Source organism: Copadichromis virginalis, linkage group LG9 (genome assembly GCF_057382275.1).
Source record: "Copadichromis virginalis isolate Kocher_CV1m ecotype Utaka linkage group LG9, C_Virginalis_male_GT1.1, whole genome shotgun sequence".
NCBI lineage: Eukaryota > Metazoa > Chordata > Actinopteri > Cichliformes > Cichlidae > Copadichromis > Copadichromis virginalis.
This window is the reverse complement of record NC_140626.1, coordinates 34,726,848-34,748,226: the sequence shown is the minus strand read 5'-3', so window position 1 is coordinate 34,748,226 and position 21,379 is coordinate 34,726,848. Positions and strand designations below refer to the sequence as shown.

At 46.4% G+C, this 21,379-nt stretch overlaps 1 protein-coding gene across 2 annotated transcripts in view; it reads right to left on the bottom strand.

The window, feature by feature from the left end:
• Positions 1-21,379, bottom strand: part of LOC146702390 (NACHT, LRR and PYD domains-containing protein 12-like) — a 47,424-nt gene that overhangs the window by 8,459 nt on the left and 17,586 nt on the right. For both annotated transcript variants that reach the window (XM_085469042.1, XM_085469041.1), the window contains 5 exons: positions 19,658-19,837; positions 18,542-18,718; positions 16,189-16,365; positions 15,760-15,933; positions 14,653-14,690 (listed from right to left, as the gene is read on the bottom strand). In XM_085469042.1, the coding sequence (XP_085325168.1) occupies positions 14,653-14,690; positions 15,760-15,933; positions 16,189-16,365; positions 18,542-18,718; positions 19,658-19,837 (746 nt within the window). The remainder of the gene's footprint in view (positions 1-14,652; positions 14,691-15,759; positions 15,934-16,188; positions 16,366-18,541; positions 18,719-19,657; positions 19,838-21,379) is intronic.

Sequence of the window (21,379 nt, the reverse complement as noted above, 5' to 3'; positions counted from 1 at the left end):
CCCCGCAAATCGTTTTCAAACCCACCGCCGTCTTTCGCTACTCAGGTTAAATATATATGAGTCACTTAGATAACTTAAAAATGTTATTGTTTGGCTTTTTTTTTTTAGTATTTTATTTGTTCCTGAGTAAATCAGTTTGTCTGAGATTAAAGTTATAGTTTTTACACAGCTGAATAAACGTCAAGCAGACAGCTGATTATCAGAAGTGTGAGATGCTCCAGAATATACTCCAGTGTCCTGTTAAATTTTAGATAGCAAGGAGTTTATTAATCTTCACCGAAACAATCTGCAAATTTCATTAAAATTCAATAAACTATCATCTTGTCTTTATTTTTAGTTAGCACAGACCTTAAACACTTAAAGCTGTAAGCTAATGATAGTTATATAAGAGCAGATGCTGCTGGTGCAATAAGCTGTAGTTTTACGTCTAATGGATGATGATCTGATTAGTCGACTAATCGCAAAAATAATCGGTGACTAGTCGACTATCAAAATAATCGTTTGTGGCAGCCCTACCTATTACCCCAGCAGGGTACCTGATCACGGGCAGGGCGTAGGTGTTGATGGCCCGGATCTTGTTCTTACCATTCAGCTGACTCCTCAGGACTTGCCTGACCCTCTGCAGGTACTTGGTGGTTGCAGCTTTTCTAGCGGCCTCTTCATGGTTCCCATTCGCCTGCGGGATCCCCAGGTACTTGTAACTGTCCTCTATGTCTGCAATGTTGCCTTCTGGTAGTTCAATCCCCTCAGTTCTGACTACCTTCCCTCTCTTTGTTACCATCCGACTACACTTCTCCAGTCCGAACGACATTCCAATGTCATTGCTGTATAGCCTGGTAGTGTGGATCAGTGAATCGATGTCTCGTTCACTCTTGGCATACAGCTTGATGTCATCCATGTATGTCATACATCGAGTAGAGTCCACCTACAGTCGTCAGGACCTTTTGAGTTTGGGATTACGCTGTGCAAGGAGCATTACATCGGACTACCACCACTTTCACAGCATTCCGGAGGACATAATAAGAGCTCCAGGGTCTCCGTGGTTGGTTCTTCCCAGCGGCAAGACAAAGAGGAAACGTAAACAAAGGAGGCAAAAGCGTGGCTGCAGGGCGGGTCCACTAGCTCGGCTAAAGAAACAGCCATTTAAGCCACCGCTTCCGAGTATTTTCCTCTCCAACGTCAGGTCCATAACCAACAAAATCGACGAACTGAGATTACAAATTGCAGTCAATAAGTGTGTACGGGACAGCAGCATAATATTACTCACAGAGACTTGGCTGCAGCCATCAATTCCGGACTCGGCTATTGAGCTAGCAGGCCGCACGGTTCACCGTCACGACAGGAACGGCCACTCCGGTAAGATCAAAGGAGGGGGTTTATGCATCTACACCAATGACAGCTGGTGCAAAAACACAAAGACTGTAGACAGCCACTGTTCCCTGGATTTGGAATACTTGACTGTGAAGTGCAGACCCGTCTACATACCTCGCGAGTTTACTGTTGTCATGGTAACGGCCGTGTATGTACCACCCGATGCTAATGCTAACTCTGCCATGGAGGAGCTGCACAAGACAATAAGCAACCAGCAGAACTCCCATCCAAACGCAGTGCACATTATAGCTGGGGACTTCAACCATGCTGATTTAAGGTCAGTATTCCCCAGATTTGAACAGCATATTAAATGTGCAACGAGGGGGAAAAACACATTGGATAAAGCCTACAGCAACATCCAAAAAGGCTACAGAGCAACCCCTCTACCACATCTAGGTTTGTCAGACCACATGTCCATGCTGTTGATCCCTGCATACACTCCCATTAGGAGAAGAGCCCCCCCAGTCACAAAAACTGTGAAAACCTGGCCAGAAGGTGCATCACATCAGCTGCAGGACTGTTTTGAAAACACGGACTGGAGCGTGTTCGAACATCAGGACCTTGAAGAGCACACAACATCAGTGCTCTCATATATTAACTTCTGTGTCAACAGTGTCACTGTGGACAAACGTCACCAGGTGTATTCCAACCAGAAACCCTGGATGACTAAAGAGGTCCAGGTCCTGCTGAAGCAACGTGACGCCGCTTTTAGATCCGGTGATGGTATGCAGTACAGTGCAGCCAGATCTCAGTTGAAAAGAGGCATCAGAGAGGCCAAGGCAGCGTACAAGAGAAGGATCGAAGACCACTTCACCACCAACAACTCACGACAGGTATGGCAGGGAGTTCAGCACTTAACCAACTACAAACCTGGTAATACCACGTAGACTGAGGGTAACGCGGAGCTTGCAGAGGAGCTGAACCACTTCCTCGCACGCTTTGAGGTGAAGGGACCAGAGGCAGCAGCAGCAAAAACATCGGACAGCAGCAGCCCAAGCCTCATAGTGCAGGAATATGAGGTGAGGCGCACACTGAGGGCAGTGAACCCCAGGAAGGCCACCGGACCAGATGGGGTAACCGCAAAGGTCCTAAAAGAGTGTGCAGACCAGCTGGCTGGGGTCTTCACTAAGATCTTCAACACTTCACTGTCCCAGTCCTGCATCCCGCCGTGCCTAAAGTCAGCCACAATTGTCCCACTGCCAAAGCGTACTAACATTAGCAGCCTCAACGACTACCGACCAGTTGCTCTAACACCTGTTATAATGAAGTGCTTTGAGAAACTGGTCCGACGTCACATCATGTCCTGCCTGCCACCCACACTCGACCCGCTCCAGTTCACATACAGAGCTAACAGATCAACTGAAGATGCCATTGCTACAACGCTCCACACCACCATCTCTCACCTGGAAGTGCAGGGCCGTTACGCCAGGCTGCTCTTTGTTGACTTTAGCTCTGCTTTCAATACGATACTCCCGGACAGACTAATAGATAAACTGCTGGAAATTGGACTTCCTTCCACCACCTGTCGCTGGATCAGAGACTTCCTCTCAGACCGTGTACAGAGAGTTAGAGTGGGGCCTCATCTTTCCTCAGCCCTCAGCCTCAACACCGGCTCTCCACAAGGCTGTGTACTGAGTCCCCTACTGTACACTCTGTACACACATGACTGTGTTAGTTCCCACCCAGACAACACAGTCATCAAGTTTGCAGATGATACCACTGTGGTGGGGCTCATCTCAGGGGGAGATGAGACTGCATACAGAGCTGAAGTTCAGAGGCTGTCAGATTGGTGTGCAGACAACAACCTGGACCTCAATACCACCAAAACAAAAGAACTGGTAGTTAACTTCAGAAGGAGGAAGTCCGAGCTGCAGCCTGTCAGCATCAACGGGGAGTGCGTGGAAAGGGTCTCCAGTTTCAAGTTTCTGGGTGTGCACATAGACACAGACCTCCAATGGAGCTCTAACACCTCTGCGGTCTTAAAGAAGGCCCAACAGCGTCTCCACTTTCTGAGAATCCTCAGAAAAATGGACCTGAAGAAGGAGCTGCTGACCGTCTTCTACCGCTGCTCCATTGAAAGTGTGCTGACATATTGCATTGGTGTGTGGTTCTCCAGCTGCACCACAGCACACAGAAAGGCACTCCAGAGGGTCATCAACATGGCCCAAAAAATCATTGGACATCCTCTTCCCTCCCTGAAGGACCTGTACAGCACTCGCTGTCTCAAGAGGGCACGCAGCATCCTACGGGACTGCACACACCCAGGACACCGGGTGTTTAAGCTGCTGCCGGCCTCCCTGCTGCTGCGGAGTCGGGGTGGTCTGCCTCTCCCCACCGCAGGGAAAAGGGTAACACCACCTGGGTCTGGGTGCAATTCCCCCCTCCAGGGGCAAGGGTACCTAGACCCGGTTTGTAGAGTACGCTTGGGGAGTGTGATTGTGTGTACAGCGTCTCTTTATGTCTGTCTCCACGTTGGTTGAGTGTGGAGTGAGTGCATATGAGAGCATGAGGGTGGGAATGGATGTTTGTGTCTGTGTGTGCCTGTATGTCTGTGTCTATATGTCAGGTTGGGTGTCAGACGCCACCTCTCTGGGGACATCTCAGGCCCTCCAAGGTTTGGAGGCCTATCTCCACCCACCACCACTTCCCCTGCCGGTGGCGGACTCCCTCAGGTGTCGGTGTGTTGGTGGTTCTTTGTGTCTGGGGGTGGGCGTCCGGGTACACACCGGCTCACTCCTTGGCGGCCGCTTGTCGGGGCCTGGGGCCTGGGGCTCGCTCGGGCCCCTTTGGAGGTGGGGTGCCCCCGGCCTCTCGGCCTAGGGCTCGGTCACTCAGGCGCAGCTGGGGGCCGGCGGAGCTCACGGGCGCGTCACTGCAACTCCCCCTGACTTCTGCTCCGCGGCTGCTGAGTGAGCCCTCATCTGGGACTCTCCTCAGCTCTTACTGGGACAGTGGCGCGGCTGCCCCTCTGTTGGTCTTCCATGGTCTCTTGTGTTCTGGGGGCCTCTGGATGTCTGGAGTTTTGATCTCCTCCATACCCGCTTCACACCCTGGAGGACGGGGCTGTGGCCCCCCCACACTCCCTAGCAGATCATTACATGGAGAAACCTTTGGAATGCAAGCATGCTGATCCACACAGGTATGCACACATGGGTATTCACAGACGCGGACTAAAGCTTTCTTGGCTGCTGCCTCAAAGCACACTGTGCGCTGTCTATCTTGCGTGCTGCACAATATCGTTTATTACTTAGTAAATACTGATATCTATGACTAGCTAGTTTATTGTGATGGTGCTTTGTTTTCTCTATTATTATGTTGCTCTTTGTTGTTTGCTGTCTCCTCTGTTTGTTTTTGTTTGTTTGTTTGTTTGTTTTTTTCTCCATACAGGTGACCCAGGAGTTTTTTTTTTTTTTTTGTCTCTCTTCCCCCCCCCTTCTCACCGTCTCTTCTCCCCTTTGGTTTTCTTTCTTTCTCTCCCCCTCTCTCTCTCATTCATTCCCCCTGTCCTATTTATTAAAAAAAAAAAAAAAAAAAAAATGACAAAGGATGAACTGAAGCTCTGCCATCACGTAATGTCGCATACTGCTGTTTCTGATGTCATTTAGAAAAAAAAAAAAAAGCTGCTGCCGTCTGGCAGGAGGTTCAGGCTGCTGAGGTCCCGAACAAATAGACTCAAGGACAGCTTTTACAACAGGGCAATAGCCCTGATCAATGTAAATAGCTGACCTGACTGGATACCTCCCTGGACTTTTTAGGGGGAGTTTACAATGTTTAAAACGATAACAATAATATTTATATTTATAACAAGGTGCAATAATAATTAATGTGCAATAATAACAGTGTGCAATAAAAATACACTTATTCTTCTTTTTTATACTAAGTTAATATACTGTGTTGTGTTGTTTGTTACGTTGTGATGTGTCATATCGTGTCGTGTTGTGTTATATGTAGTGCCGACGTAGGACAGTTTTTCCAATTTCATTGTACTACTGTACTATGTATGACTGTGCAATGACAATAAAGAGTTATCTTATCTTATCTTATCTTATATGTATATATATATATATAATATATATATATATATATATATATAATATATATATATATATAATATATATATATATATATATATATATATATATATATATATATAGCTTGAAGGATAAACCGCCCGCAGGGGCGTGCTGGGTGTTATTATTATTTATTATATATATATATATATATATATATATATATATATATATATATATATATATATATATATATAAAAAACACCCAGCACGCCCCTGCGGGCGGTTTATCCTTCAAGCTCGGGTCCTCTACCAGAGGCCTGGGAGCTTGAGGGTCCTGCGCAGTATCTTAGCTGTTCCCAGGACTGCGCTCTTCTGGACAGAGATCTCCGATGTTGTTCCCGGGATCTGCTGGAGCCACTCGCCTAGCTTGGGAGTCACCGCACCTAGTGCTCCGATTACCACGGGGACCACCGTTACCTTCACCCTCCACATCCTCTCGAGCTCTTCTCTGAGCCCTTGGTATTTCTCCAGCTTCTCGTGTTCCTTCTTCCTGATATTGCTGTCATTCGGAACCGCTACATCGATCACTACGGCCGTCTTCTTCTGTTTGTCTACCACCACTATGTCCGGTTGGTTAGCCACCACCATTTTGTCCGTCTGTATCTGGAAGTCCCACAGGATCTTAGCTCGGTCATTCTCCACCACCCTTGGGGGCATCTCCCATTTTGACCTCGAGACTTCCAGGTTATACTCGGCACAGATGTTCCTGTACACTATGCCGGCCACTTGGTTATGGCGTTCCATGTATGTCCTGCCTGCTAGCATCTTGCACCCTGCTGTTATGTGCTGGATTGTCTCTGGGGCATCTTTACACAGCCTGCACCTGGGGTCTTGCCTGGTGTGATAGACCCCAGCCTCTATGGATCTTGTGCTCAGAGCTTGTTCTTGTGCTGCCATGATTAGTGCCTCTGTGCTGTCTTTCAGTCCAGCTTTGTCCAGCCACTGGTAGGATTTCTGGATATCAGCCACCTCCTCTATCTGCCGGTGGTACATACCGTGCAGGGGCCTGTCCTTCCATGATGGCTCCTCGTCTCCCTCCTCTTTCTTGGGTTTCTGCTGCCCGAGGTATTCACTGAGCACTCGGTCAGTTGGGGCCATCTTCCCAATGTATTCTTGGATGTTCCTTGTCTCATCCTGGACTGTGGTGCTGACACTCACCAGTCCCCGGCCCCCTTCCTTCCGCTTAGCGTACAGCCTCAGGGTGCTGGACTTGGGGTGAAACCCTCCATGCATGGTCAGGAGCTTTCTTGTCTTTATGTCAGTGGCTTCTATCTCCTCCTTTGGCCAGCCTATCACCCCAGCAGGGTACCTGATCACGGGCAGGGCGTATGTGTTGATGGCCCGGATCTTGTTCTTACCATTCAGCTGACTCCTCAGGACTTGCCTGACCCTCTGCAGGTACTTGGTGGTTGCAGCCTTTCTAGCGGCCTCTTCATGGTTCCCATTTGCCTGCGGGATCCCCAGGTACTTGTAACTGTCCTCTATGTCTGCAATGTTGCTTGAAGGATATATAGGATATATATATATATATATATATATATATATATATATATATATATATATATATATATATATATATATATATATATATATATATATATATATATATATATATATAGATATATATATATATATATATATATAGCAGCTGGATAGCGTAGTGGTTAGACTACACGCCTTTGGAGCAGAAGGTCGCAAGTTCGATTCCTGCCTGGGGCGTCTGTATCCAGTAAGGGTCCTAAGGCTAGACCCCCTATGCTAAGCAAGCCTACCGCAGACATGAGCGAGACAGATAAATATGAAGGCATGCCGGCTCGGACGTCGCCCGGATCAACAAGGTCCGCGTCAGGTGTTGAGGAACCAGGGCACCCTGACGAAAAGTGGGCTACTGGAACAAGAAGGCATCGGTGGGCAAGGGACGAAAACAGGGCGTTGTTGGAATGCTACTACGCAAGTAACCCCGGCGGAAGGGGCTACATGAATAGGATGAGGGACCTATGGATTCTTCGATACCCAACATCCACAATGACGGCGAAACAACTAGTAGCTCAGTGTTCCAACATTCGAAAGAAGGGACTGCTCTCACAGCTAGAGATTGACGAGGTACAACACAAATGCTACGGCAAGGAGGAGTCAGGACGCCAGGTCAGGGGGGAGATATCATCACCCCCACCCGAGATTGGGTACATAGCCCCAAGTGTGATAGGAGAAGGATCGTTGAGTGCGAGAGGAACTGACCTGAAAAATAGGATCATGGCCAAGCTTGAAACCTGGATCCCCCGTAGCCGGTTACCAAGATTACGTGAAGTACCCTCAGAAGGTCTGCTAGATGATGTTAATGCAGCACTACGGGCAATACCTACAACCACGATTACCGACACTAACAAGCTGATCTACAATACGGCAGCAGTGATCAGTGAGATGCTTGGCTACAAGTTGAACAGCCACAAGGGGCAGTACCCTCCATGGAGAAGGAGGCTAGAGGGCAAGATCAAAGTAGCACGGAGAGAGGTTAGCCAACTAACGGAGTTGCAGAAAGGTGCGACGAATAAGGTGCCTAAGAAATACAGCAAGCTGTCCATACCTGAGGCCTTGGAAACTGCCAAGCAAAGACTCACAGCCTTGGCCAGCCGCTTGAGGAGGTACACCAGAGAGATAGAAGGCAGGAGAATAAACCAGCTGTTCTCCACAGAACCAGCAAAGGTGTACTCTCAGTGGCAAGGGAACAATAAGAGAACAGCACCACCAAGGCTGGAGACGGAGCAATACTGGAAGAGCATATGGGAGAAGGATGCAACCCATAACGGCAATGCTCAGTGGCTAGAGGATCTGAGGGCAGACCACAGCGACCTCCCTGAACAGGGTCCAGTAACCGTCACAGTGGCAGATATCCAAGAAAGGGTCTCCAGTATGAAGAGTTGGACAGCACCAGGGCCCGACATGGTTCACGCCTACTGGCTGAAGAAGCTAACTGCACTCCACGAGCGTCTGGCAGCACAAATGAACCAGCTGCTAGTTAACGAGAGACACCCGGAATGGCTAACTGAAGGCCGGACGGTCCTGATCCCCAAGGACCCCAAGAAGGGACCGGTCCCCTCCAACTACCGACCAATAACCTGCCTCAGTACTACATGGAAGCTCCTGTCAGGCATCATATCGGCTAAGATGAACAGGCACATGGGTCAATACATGAGCGGGACACAGAAAGGAATTGGCAAGAATACCAGAGGCGCAAAACACCAGCTACTGGTAGACAGAACAATCAGCCGAGACTGCAAGACCAGACTGACCAACCTGTGCACTGCCTGGATTGATTACAAGAAGGCCTATGACTCAATGCCCCACAGCTGGATACTGGAATGCCTAGAATTGTACAAGATCAATGGGACCCTAAGAGCCTTCATCAGGAACTCAATGGGGATGTGGCGTACAACACTAGAGGCCAACTCCAAGCCCATAGCACAAGTCACCATCAAGTGCGGGATCTACCAAGGAGATGCTCTGTCCCCACTGCTGTTCTGCATAGGCCTGAACCCCCTCAGTGAGATCATTAACAAGACTGGCTACGGATACCGACTACGGAACGGAGCAGTTGTCAGCCACCTCCTGTACATGGATGACATCAAGCTGTATGCCAAGAGTGAACGAGACATCGATTCACTGATCCACACTACCAGGCTATACAGCAATGACATTGGAATGTCGTTCGGACTGGAGAAGTGTAGTCGGATGGTAACAAAGAGAGGGAAGGTAGTCAGAACTGAGGGGATTGAACTACCAGAAGGCAACATTGCAGACATAGAGGACAGTTACAAGTACCTGGGGATCCCGCAGGCAAATGGGAACCATGAAGAGGCCGCTAGAAAGGCTGCAACCACCAAGTACCTGCAGAGGGTCAGGCAAGTCCTGAGGAGTCAGCTGAATGGTAAGAACAAGATCCGGGCCATCAACACGTACGCCCTGCCCGTGATCAGGTACCCTGCTGGGGTAATAGGCTGGCCAAAGGAGGAGATAGAAGCCACTGACATAAAGACAAGAAAGCTCCTTACCATGCATGGAGGGTTTCACCCCAAGTCCAGCACCCTGAGGCTGTACGCTAAGCGGAAGGAAGGGGGCCGGGGACTGGTGAGTGTCAGCACCACAGTCCAGGATGAGACAAGGAACATCCAAGAATACATTGGGAAGATGGCCCCAACTGACCGAGTGCTCAGTGAATACCTCAGGCAGCAGAAACCCAAGAAAGAGGAGGGAGACGAGGAACCATCATGGAAGGACAGGCCCCTGCACGGTATGTACCACCGGCAGATAGAGGAGGTGGCTGATATCCAGAAATCCTACCAGTGGCTGGACAAAGCTGGACTGAAAGACAGCACAGAGGCACTAATCATGGCAGCACAAGAACAAGCTCTGAGTACAAGATCCATAGAGGCTGGGGTCTATCACACCAGGCAAGACCCCAGGTGCAGGCTGTGTAAAGATGCCCCAGAGACAATCCAGCACATAACAGCAGGGTGCAAGATGCTAGCAGGCAAGGCATACATGGAACGCCATAACCAAGTGGCCGGCATAGTGTACAGGAACATCTGTGCCGAGTATAACCTAGAAGTCCCGAGGTCAAAATGGGAGATGCCCCCAAGGGTGGTGGAGAATGACCGAGCTAAGATCCTGTGGGACTTCCAGATACAGACGGACAAAATGGTGGTGGCTAACCAACCGGACATAGTGGTGGTAGACAAACAGAAGAAGACGGCCGTAGTGATCGATGTAGCGGTTCCGAATGACAGCAATATCAGGAAGAAGGAACACGAGAAGCTGGAGAAATACCAAGGGCTCAGAGAAGAGCTCGAGAGGATGTGGAGGGTGAAGGTAACGGTGGTCCCCGTGGTAATCGGAGCACTAGGTGCGGTGACTCCCAAGCTAGGCGAGTGGCTCCAGCAGATCCCGGGAATAACATCGGAGATCTCTGTCCAGAAGAGCGCAGTCCTGGGAACAGCTAAGATACTGCGCAGGACCCTCAAGCTCCCAGGCCTCTGGTAGAGGACCCGAGCTTGAAGGATAAACCGCCCGCAGGGGCGCGCTGGGTGTTTTATATATATATATATATATATATATATATATATATATATATATATATATATATATATATATATATATATGAAAACAGGGCGTTGTTGGAATGCTACTACGCAAGTAACCCCGGCGGAAGGGGCTACATGAATAGGATGAGGGACCTATGGATTCTTCGATACCCAACATCCACAATGACGGCGAAACAACTAGTAGCTCAGTGTTCCAACATTCGAAAGAAGGGACTGCTCTCACAGCTAGAGATTGACGAGGTACAACACAAATGCTACGGCAAGGAGGAGTCAGGACGCCAGGTCAGGGGGGAGATATCATCACCCCCACCCGAGATTGGGTACATAGCCCCAAGTGCGATAGGAGAAGGATCGTTGAGTGCGAGAGGAACTGACCTGAAAAATAGGATCATGGCCAAGCTTGAAACCTGGATCCCCCGTAGCCGGTTACCAAGATTACGTGAAGTACCCTCAGAAGGTCTGCTAGATGATGTTAATGCAGCACTACGGGCAATACCTACAACCACGATTACCGACACTAACAAGCTGATCTACAATACGGCAGCAGTGATCAGTGAGATGCTTGGCTACAAGTTGAACAGCCACAAGGGGCAGTACCCTCCATGGAGAAGGAGGCTAGAGGGCAAGATCAAAGTAGCACGGAGGGAGGTTAGCCAACTAACGGAGTTGCAGAAAGGTGCGACAAAGAAGGTGCCTAAGAAATACAGCAAGTTGTCCATACCTGAGGCCTTGGAAACTGCCAAGCAAAGACTCACAGCCTTGGCCAGCCGCTTGAGGAGGTACACCAGAGAGATAGAAGGCAGGAGAATAAACCAGCTGTTCTCCACAGAACCAGCAAAGGTGTACTCTCAGTGGCAAGGGAACAATAAGAGAACAGCACCACCAAGGCTGGAGACGGAGCAATACTGGAAGAGCATATGGGAGAAGGATGCAACCCATAACGGCAATGCTCAGTGGCTAGAGGATCTGAGGGCAGACCACAGCGACCTCCCTGAACAGGGTCCAGTAACCATCACAGTGGCAGATATCCAAGAAAGGGTCTCCAGTATGAAGAGTTGGACAGCACCAGGGCCCGACATGGTTCACGCCTACTGGCTGAAGAAGCTGACTGCACTCCACGAGCGTCTGGCAGCACAAATGAACCAGCTGCTAGTTAACAAGAGACACCCGGAATGGCTAACTGAAGGCCGGACGGTCCTGATCCCCAAGGACCCCAAGAAGGGACCGGTCCCCTCCAACTACCGACCAATAACCTGCCTCAGTACTACATGGAAGCTCCTGTCAGGCATCATATCGGCTAAGATGAACAGGCACATGGGTCAATACATGAGCGGGACACAGAAAGGAATTGGCAAGAATACCAGAGGTGCAAAACACCAGCTACTGGTAGACAGAACAATCAGCCGAGACTGCAAGACCAGACTGACCAACCTGTGCACTGCCTGGATTGATTACAAGAAGGCCTATGACTCAATGCCCCACAGCTGGATACTGGAATGCCTAGAATTGTACAAGATCAATGGGACCCTAAGAGCCTTCATCAGGAACTCAATGGGGATGTGGCGTACAACACTAGAGGCCAACTCCAAGCCCATAGCACAAGTTACCATCAAGTGCGGGATCTACCAAGGAGATGCTCTGTCCCCACTGCTGTTCTGCATAGGCCTGAACCCCCTCAGTGAGATCATTAACAAGACTGGCTACGGATACCGACTACGGAACGGAGCAGTTGTCAGCCACCTCCTGTACATGGATGACATCAAGCTGTATGCCAAGAGTGAACGAGACATCGATTCACTGATCCACACTACCAGGCTATACAGCAATGACATTGGAATGTCGTTCGGACTGGAGAAGTGTAGTCGGATGGTAACAAAGAGAGGGAAGGTAGTCAGAACTGAGGGGATTGAACTACCAGAAGGCAACATTGCAGACATAGAGGACAGTTACAAGTACCTGGGGATCCCGCAGGCAAATGGGAACCATGAAGAGGCCGCTAGAAAGGCTGCAACCACCAAGTACCTGCAGAGGGTCAGGCAAGTCCTGAGGAGTCAGCTGAATGGTAAGAACAAGATCCGGGCCATTAACACATACGCCCTGCCCGTGATCAGGTACCCTGCTGGGGTAATAAGCTGGCCAAAGGAGGAGATAGAAGCCACTGACATAAAGACAAGAAAGCTCCTGACCATGCATGGAGGGTTTCACCCCAAGTCCAGCACCCTGAGGCTGTACGCTAAGCGGAAGGAAGGGGGCCGGGGACTGGTGAGTGTCAGCACCACAGTCCAGGATGAGACAAGGAACATCCAAGAATACATTGGGAAGATGGCCCCAACTGACCGAGTGCTCAGTGAATACCTCAGGCAGCAGAAACCCAAGAAAGAGGAGGGAGACGAGGAACCATCATGGAAGGACAGGCCCCTGCACGGTATGTACCACCGGCAGATAGAGGAGGTGGCTGATATCCAGAAATCCTACCAGTGGCTGGACAAAGCTGGACTGAAAGACAGCACAGAGGCACTAATCATGGCAGCACAAGAACAAGCTCTGAGTACAAGATCCATAGAGGCTGGGGTCTATCACACCAGGCAAGACCCCAGGTGCAGGCTGTGTAAAGATGCCCCAGAGACAATCCAGCACATAACAGCAGGGTGCAAGATGCTAGCAGGCAAGGCATACATGGAACGCCATAACCAAGTGGCCGGCATAGTGTACAGGAACATCTGTGCCGAGTATAACCTGGAAGTCCCGAGGTCAAAATGGGAGATGCCCCCAAGGGTGGTGGAGAATGACCGAGCTAAGATCCTGTGGGACTTCCAGATACAGACGGACAAAATGGTGGTGGCTAACCAACCGGACATAGTGGTGGTAGACAAACAGAAGAAGACGGCCGTAGTGATCGATGTAGCGGTTCCGAATGACAGCAATATCAGGAAGAAGGAACACGAGAAGCTGGAGAAATACCAAGGGCTCAGAGAAGAGCTCGAGAGGATGTGGAGGGTGAAGGTAACGGTGGTCCCCGTGGTAATCGGAGCACTAGGTGCGGTGACTCCCAAGCTAGGCGAGTGGCTCCAGCAGATCCCGGGAACAACATCGGAGATCTCTGTCCAGAAGAGCGCAGTCCTGGGAACAGCTAAGATACTGCGCAGGACCCTCAAGCTCCCAGGCCTCTGGTAGAGGACCCGAGCTTGAAGGATAAACCGCCCGCAGGGGCGTGCTGGGTGTTTTTTTTTTTTTATATATACCCCCCCCCCCCCCCCTCCATTCTTGCACATGTCGAGGAGCGTGTCATGTTACATTTCACTGTGTGTTATACTTGTATAACTATGCATGTGACAAATAAAGAACCTTGAACCATTTAATTAGAGCAGGCAGTTGTACTGCCCTCTGTAGCTGAACGTGCGTCTCACTCATCTATTTTTAAAAGATAACAATAACTCTATAAGGAGAGCACTCTTCGAAGCGCACAGTCACAAAGGGGATTCACAGGTTGGTTGAAAACACATTAAAGAGCTGTGCATATCCCAACAAAGATGCAATCGTGCATTCTCAATAAATATTTGCATAGAAACATTTGCTGTGATCCAATGATGGGGTGTGCAAGAAACAGCCTGAATACTCAGTCGACCTCACGGGATGATGCAGGAAGGCTGTTTCAAAGTTTATGCGCTGAACTCGAAATATGAGAGTGGAAGTGTCAAAAGGTTCTGATGCAGTGAAGCTGCTGGGTTAGTGTCTGACATCAGCTATGAGCTTCTCCACGTCCAGCGTTTGAGTGCAGCCGGGCTAAGAAAAGATATCTAGGAGGAGTTCAGGAGTTCCAAGTAGTAACCTTCTAACTATTATGATTTCTAAAACGTGAAATAAACCTGTTCATCATCAAATTGCAATTTTGAATTTTAAGATGTTTAAGATGTTAAAATGTTTTATGGCCTTTTTATTTAGACCTTGTGGCATTTTAGCATGTTTGAAATACATTTTTCAAATATTTTCCACACCTCCATACAACATTATTTATAGGATTTCTATGTTAAAATAAGCACACAGTCATATACATATTTGATGCTGTTAATAAAATATTGGTGAATAGGAGACATCATGTCAGTACTCACAGGCGTTTTCATTGGAAGGTTCAATCATCCTGTCAACCCTGCAGATACAAACAGAAGAATTTGAGTAGAATAATCCATCTTTGCTTGAAGCTTCAGCTCAGCTTTATTAATTTTTTAAAAATTACATTTAAAAATTTATTTTTTTCTCTTCAGTCAGAAAGTTCTGCACAAAGGAGATCTTTGGTTTGTTGGGTTGCTCTACAATTTTATAGGATCTTTATCTAAACACAGCAACAACAAAAAATAGTGAATATTTATTAAACACATTTTTTAAATTGGTTCAGCTGAACTTAAAAATATGGACTTGAAGCTTGATTTGTCAGATCTGACCAGACTGACAAAAGACTAAAACTGTCATGGTCCTGGGTCGGTGACCCAGCGCTTTAAGTTTATTATTAACATTTTCCAATTTATTATCATGATTATTATTATTATTGTTTGAGTTCTACGTGTTCTATTCGGTCTGCCTCTGAGTCTGCGTCTGTATCTGTCTGTCTATGGTGTCACCACGTCTGTTTGTGAATCTGTCTGTTTAGTTCAATGTCTTTTCTGGTTCCATGTGTCTGAGTTTCCTGTTTTATTGTGAAGGTCTGTGTCGTATGTGAGTGTGCCAGTTTACGTTTCCCCTGTCTTGTCAGCTGTGATTTCTCCCAAGTGTGTTCCCCTCCTGTCTCTCATCCCTTGATTACTGCCATCTGTGTATTTAAGCCCTGTGTTTCTCTGTGTCAGTGTCGTACCCTCAACTTGCTGTGTGTTTGTAATGTCCTGTCCTCCAGCACCTCGGTTTAGAGTTTTGTTTTTGTAAGTTTTATTTCGTGAATCATTCCTCCAGCAATAAAGCTGCGTTTTCAGTTTATTCCCATCTCTAAGAGTCCTGCAATTTTGGGTCCACCACTTCTGCTTGCCTGCCACACAGCCAACTATGAGAAAAACTAAACTCATTTTCTGTGCTTGTTTTTCTTAATTTCAGGTAATGTATTAAACAATATCATCTCAATGAGTTTTTTTCTAAAGTCAACTTTTTATTTTTATTTTAGTCAAACATTTTTTACATCTACTTTCAGCTTAGTGTTATTTAACTAAAAAAAACTGCGACCCTCTACTGACCCCAGAGTCTCCAGTCTCCACTGTGGATTCTCCACAAGCTCAGACAGCTGCTTCAGATCCGATTCCTGCAGGTTGTTTCCTCTCAGGCGCAGCTCGCTCAGATAGGACGGGCTGGACTTTAGTGCTGAAGCCAGATACTCACAGCTGATCTCTGACAGACCACAGTACTCCAGTCTGAGTAAAAAGCAAAAGATTTAAGGTTATTGTACAAACTTATTCTTGAAATCATATAGTTATTGTTTATTGTTTACTTTTATTAAACATGCCTGTGGCCACAGATTGACATGTTTTTATCCTTTTAGAGCCAACCTTTTTATCTCCAACTTTAACAATTAAGACTCCATTATGAAGAACCACAGTGTGGGTCAGTATATCAGTCTTATGTCTGCAGGTCAGTGGAAAACAAAACTTGAAAACATGGTGACTGACCTCAGAGTTTCCAGTCTGCACTGTGGACTCTCCAGAAAACCACACAAACGCTCCACTCCTAAATCCTGCAGTTTGTAGTTGGAGCTCAGGTCCAGCTCTCTAAGAAAGGAGGGGTTGGACTTCAGAGCTGACACCAGAAATCTGCAGCTGTGTTCAGACAAGCTGCAGTCCTCCAGTCTGAATAAAACAAAACACATTTGTAAGCTCAAAAGTTTCTGCTTGAAATCGTTCAGTTTTTCATCATTCAGAGGGAGAACAGAAAAATGGTTATTAAATGAAAACAACTGCAAATGAATATCTGTCAGATAAAACTAATAAGTCATTAATTTCAAATCCTTAACCATTGTTTTTGAAAGAATTTATTGTAGATGAAGTCAGTGTTTTTGTCCATTAATATTTCTTTTTCATAAGTTGTACTAACTTGATGTTAGTATTATTATTGTTGTTGCACAATGTGTCATTTCATAGCTTTATTGTAGCTCATACACATTTCAGGAGTCTAGAAACAACAGACATCTCTTGAACAGACATCTTGTCACGGTCCCCTTGTTTCTCTGGCTGGCTCATGCTGGCTACAGGTGTTGTTGTTGTTTTTCCTCCTGCCTGGGCGGAGCTCGTTACGGGCTCTCGCTCTTGGCCCACACACCCGTGTGATTGTCACCACCTGCTGCTGATCTGGCTGAGTTCCCCAGCTGCTATTTAAGGCAGTGGCACAGAGTAGCTCGCCGCTGGAATGTGGAATCTCCTGAGTTCGTGCTCTTGGCTTGATCAAAAGAGCGCCTTGTGTATGTTTGCCTGTGGAACTAACTGTTGTATTCTGTGTGTAGATATCCCCCTTCTGGACCAGATTACGGACCCTGCATGAGTGGAGTTTTGGAGCTAGTGCGGCTGAAAAGGAGTGAGTAAGTGTGTGTGGAGGTGCTCTGGCGGTGACTGTGCTGAAGAGGAAGCGTGTGTGTGGATTGCCCCCTCTCCCTGGAGCCGACTCAAAGTATAGCGCTAAAGGGTGTGTTCCCTGTTGTAAATAAATTGTCTTCTTTTGTTTGCAAAGAACTCTGTCTGCGCGTGAGTCTGTCCAGTAGTTATGACACACCTCTTGAACAAAAACATTTTTGGTTCATTTCTGGTATCTTTTGTTCATCCTACGTCTCAGTTTATTATTCTTTTGTGTTTGCATTAATAGACCACTGTAGACTATTATTCTGGCCTAGAGTAACTAAGGTTAAGGGGTGTCCAAATTCATAGGCTGCGTCCTCCTGAGGACCCGGCCCACGTAGACCGCGAAGGCTGGGTCCTCAGAAGGTTGGGTAGGCTGAAAGTAAACTGCAGTGCAATGGGACAGTCCAGCCTTCAGATTTGCGTCACCGCTGTCTCGGTGGAGTTTAATAAACTCGGCCGTCTGCTCCTTGCAATCTAAAATATTACAGGACACTGGAGTAAACTCCAGTGTCCTGACTTTACTGTCATATTCCCATATATCATTGTGATGTTGTTTATTCTATTACTCTTGTTCTCTTCTGCTTGCTTTCTTTTTTTCTTTCTCAGCAGGTGATCCAGGTGATTGATATATGCATTTTTTTTTCCTTTTTTTTTTTTTCTGCCCATTCTGTTGGTTTTTGTCTTTTGCCCTTCTCCCCCGTCCCTCTTCTCAGCTGTTTCTCTTTCCCTCTTTCTTTCTCCCCTTCTTTCCCCCAGTCAAGTCTGTCCCGTATTCAGCAAGTGAAAATAAAATAAACAATAAAAGGTGAATCAAATGGACCATTATGGCAAGGCTGGGATGGTCAGTTTGGTAAAGTAAATCCGTTGGGCATCTTTCTTTGCCTTTAGACAACAATTCTGATGCAAAAGAGCCAAACGGGACAGGCAGAAAAAAAAAGAAAAAAAAAAAAAAGATTAATAAGAGTAATTTTAAAACTTAGTAGCAGCCGCCATTGTTGGAAACTGGAGTTTGGCTGGGCCACGCTATGAATTCTGGGATATGGTGGGCCACGAAGGACACACCCGACCCATCCTTTAAATTCGGGGGAAAGGAGGATGCATTTGTTGGCTGCATTTGTCGGAGCCAAGAATTTGGACAGCCTTCGTCGCGTCGCTGTGACGTAATCGGCCTACAAATGCGGCCTCAAGAGGATGCAGCCCATGAATTTGGACACCCCCTTGTCCTCATCATCTTTGAACTCCAAACAGAGACAGATGTTATCTAAAACTGTAGCTAGAAAGGTACAGAAAGTACATCAATGTCAACAGCATTGTCTGAATCTGATTTAAAGCATCAACATGCTACAGTGACTGAAGATCCTTGGCTTTACCCTTATAATATTGGATATTATGTTGCATCACAACTGTGTCTGACCTCAAAGTCTCCAGTCGACAGTGTGGGCTCTCCAGAAAACCACACAGCTGCTCTACTCCAGAATCCTGCAGATTTTTATTGCCACTTAGGTCAAGTTCTCTTAGATGAGAGGGTCTGGACTTTAGAGTTGAGGCCAGATAATCACAGCTGATTTCTGACAAACCACAGTTCCCCAGTCTGGATAAAGAATAAAATAGGTACGTTTATCAGACAAAGCTTTGGGATCTTTTCGGGGCTGAAGACGTTACAAAATGTAAAAATTCAGAAAACAGAAACTTCAAACAACTCAAACCAAAAGGATGCAGGTTGAAACAGTCAAACCAAAAAAGTCTGCAGCTCCACCACTTGTTACATCTTTAGAAACTGGTTGTATCATAAATCTCCAAGTTTCCAACCTTCTGGTTGAATTTGGAAGAGAATTTACAGAATGAAACATTTTGGACAAGAGAATTAGCAAATAAACACTCATATGATGTGAGAATGCAATCAAACTGTTTATTGGTGGGTATGTGTTTTTAGAACACTGAAGTTGAGCATTGTCTGGCACAGCATTAGCTTATAGCCAGCTGTTGTTATAGCTGGCTCGTTGTCAGACGGGTGGGTATGGGAGCGTTGCATTTTTTATCGAGTAAAATAAATAACTATCAGTAATAAATTAGTAAAACTAATTTTAAACTAAGTAAAATTAGGCATTTTTTTTAAAGCCCTGACTTCAGTTCAGGAATTTTTGGAAGTTTTCTATTTTGTACCAGACTTTCAGTTTCTTTTGTAATTCTCAGGAATATTCCAATACAATCCTATCTGAGAATATGAGGTTTAAAAACAAAAAATGTCTAGAGGACGGTTCCTCTGTTGCAGTCGAGCTTAGTTCCGGCCTCTTTTCTTGACCCTCCTTTCCATGTTTCCTTTCTTGAGAGTTCTGTGGCAATTGCGCCTCTCACAGCTGTAGCTACCCAGCATGCCTTTTAGAAGCATAAAGGTAATGAAAATGTGCAATTATTACACATGCTGTGATTCTTACTGTGATTCAGTATAACGTCAGCCACATGTCTGCAGTTTAATGTCAGCACAGCTTTCACATATTTGTCTCAGCACAGCTAAAACATGGTGACTGACCTCAGAGTTTCCAGTCTACAGTGTGGACTCCCTAGAAAACCACACAGCTGCTTCACTCCTGAATCCAATAGTGTGTTGTTGTGGCTCACATCAAGCTCTCTCAGATGGGAGGAGTTGGACTTAGCAAGAGCTGAGACCAGATAAGAACAGCTGATCTTTGACAACCTGCAGTTCTTTAATCTGAAAAAAGAAAAATATATATTATTAGTTAAAGTTCTTGAAATCGTTCAGTCTTTGATAACCTTGATGCAGAAGATTAGAGAGCAGAAACCCCAAACAGCTGTTGTAATACGGAATGTTTTCTTGTTAAACATGATTTTTGGTTTTATTTAAATGTCCGATAGATTTAAATGTTAAGTGAAGTTTTCTGGATATTTACCAAGTATTATCCATAGAAGATTTTTATGGAAGGTTACCATCCTACTTATTTACCCTCATGTTCCTGAAGTCTGGCTTTGTCACAAAGTACATTTTATGAAGAGTTATGCTGCAATGTCTTATGCTAACTGTGAGTAAAAACAATGCACAATCAATCAATGTCAACTCTCTCTGAGATGGGAACGGTCAGCAGGCAAGTTAGAACCCTTTGGCAGGCTGGATACACACTGTGAGCCACAAGTTATCAAGAGTATCATTGTTTTAACTTTTCAAATCTCAACATTGTTCTGCTGCAATAAATAATAGAAGACTATTGATAGGTTTGTAGCTTGAACCTATTCGCTGGAACGTTGAAGACAATATAATTACACAGCAAGCAAGACACGAAGTAGGCAAAGTTCTTCATGTTTCTCATGCACGGGAGAGAACCGGACAAACGCCGTTCCTTTGCTTGACCCCAGTTGCTCTCGTCCGCTCCCCCGTAACACTGCTCTTTTATTGAGGTTACATGAATATACATAGCTTCATTAACATATGACGTCTACATACAAAGAGTACCTTGTCTGTGCATTGTGTAAGTGTGTGTGTGTGTGTGTGTGTGTGTGGGTGGGGTCAGAGTGTGACCCCATAAATGACTTCCCTAAACCTGCTGGTCTGGAAGTCCAGCGGTTCATCTAAACAAAAGGCACTTAGCCTAAAACAGATATAGCCACGTTTATCCTACCATAAAACAATAAGAGAAGGTACGACCTCTCCCATGCTCCCAGAGTGCTCTCTAATGCGCACAAAGTTTGCAGACTATCAAGGATCAAACCTCTACCAATCTACAACTAATTATAAAACTCTAAGCATATATGAGCAGATATTTCTAAGCATAAATGACAATCAACAATACAAAACCTAACAACTATGTCCCCATAGGATGATCTGATATCCTCGTGTCGGTGTTGTTCCCACATCATCATAATAAATGTTGTTCCAGGTTCAACATTGCAAGTGACCAATCACATTGTTGTGACGTCCCCCTTTTGTGCCTTTGAAAAATACCACCTTAAAAAAATCTAATTCACAACCGCTTCTGTCCGCCGATACAGGAACTTGATTTCTTTGAATTTCAGGATACTTTTCTTTAATAAACGGTAAGCATTATACATATTGTCCTTACAGAGGCGGTTTCTCTTCTCGCAAGTGAAGTAGATTTTTTGAAGGTGTTTGTTTTTTTCGAGGTCGCAGATGATGTCAGGAGAAGGTGATTGGTCACTTGTAATGTTGAACCTGGAACAACATTATTGTTGTATTGATGACGACGGAACAACGCCAACACGAGGATATCAGATCGTCCAT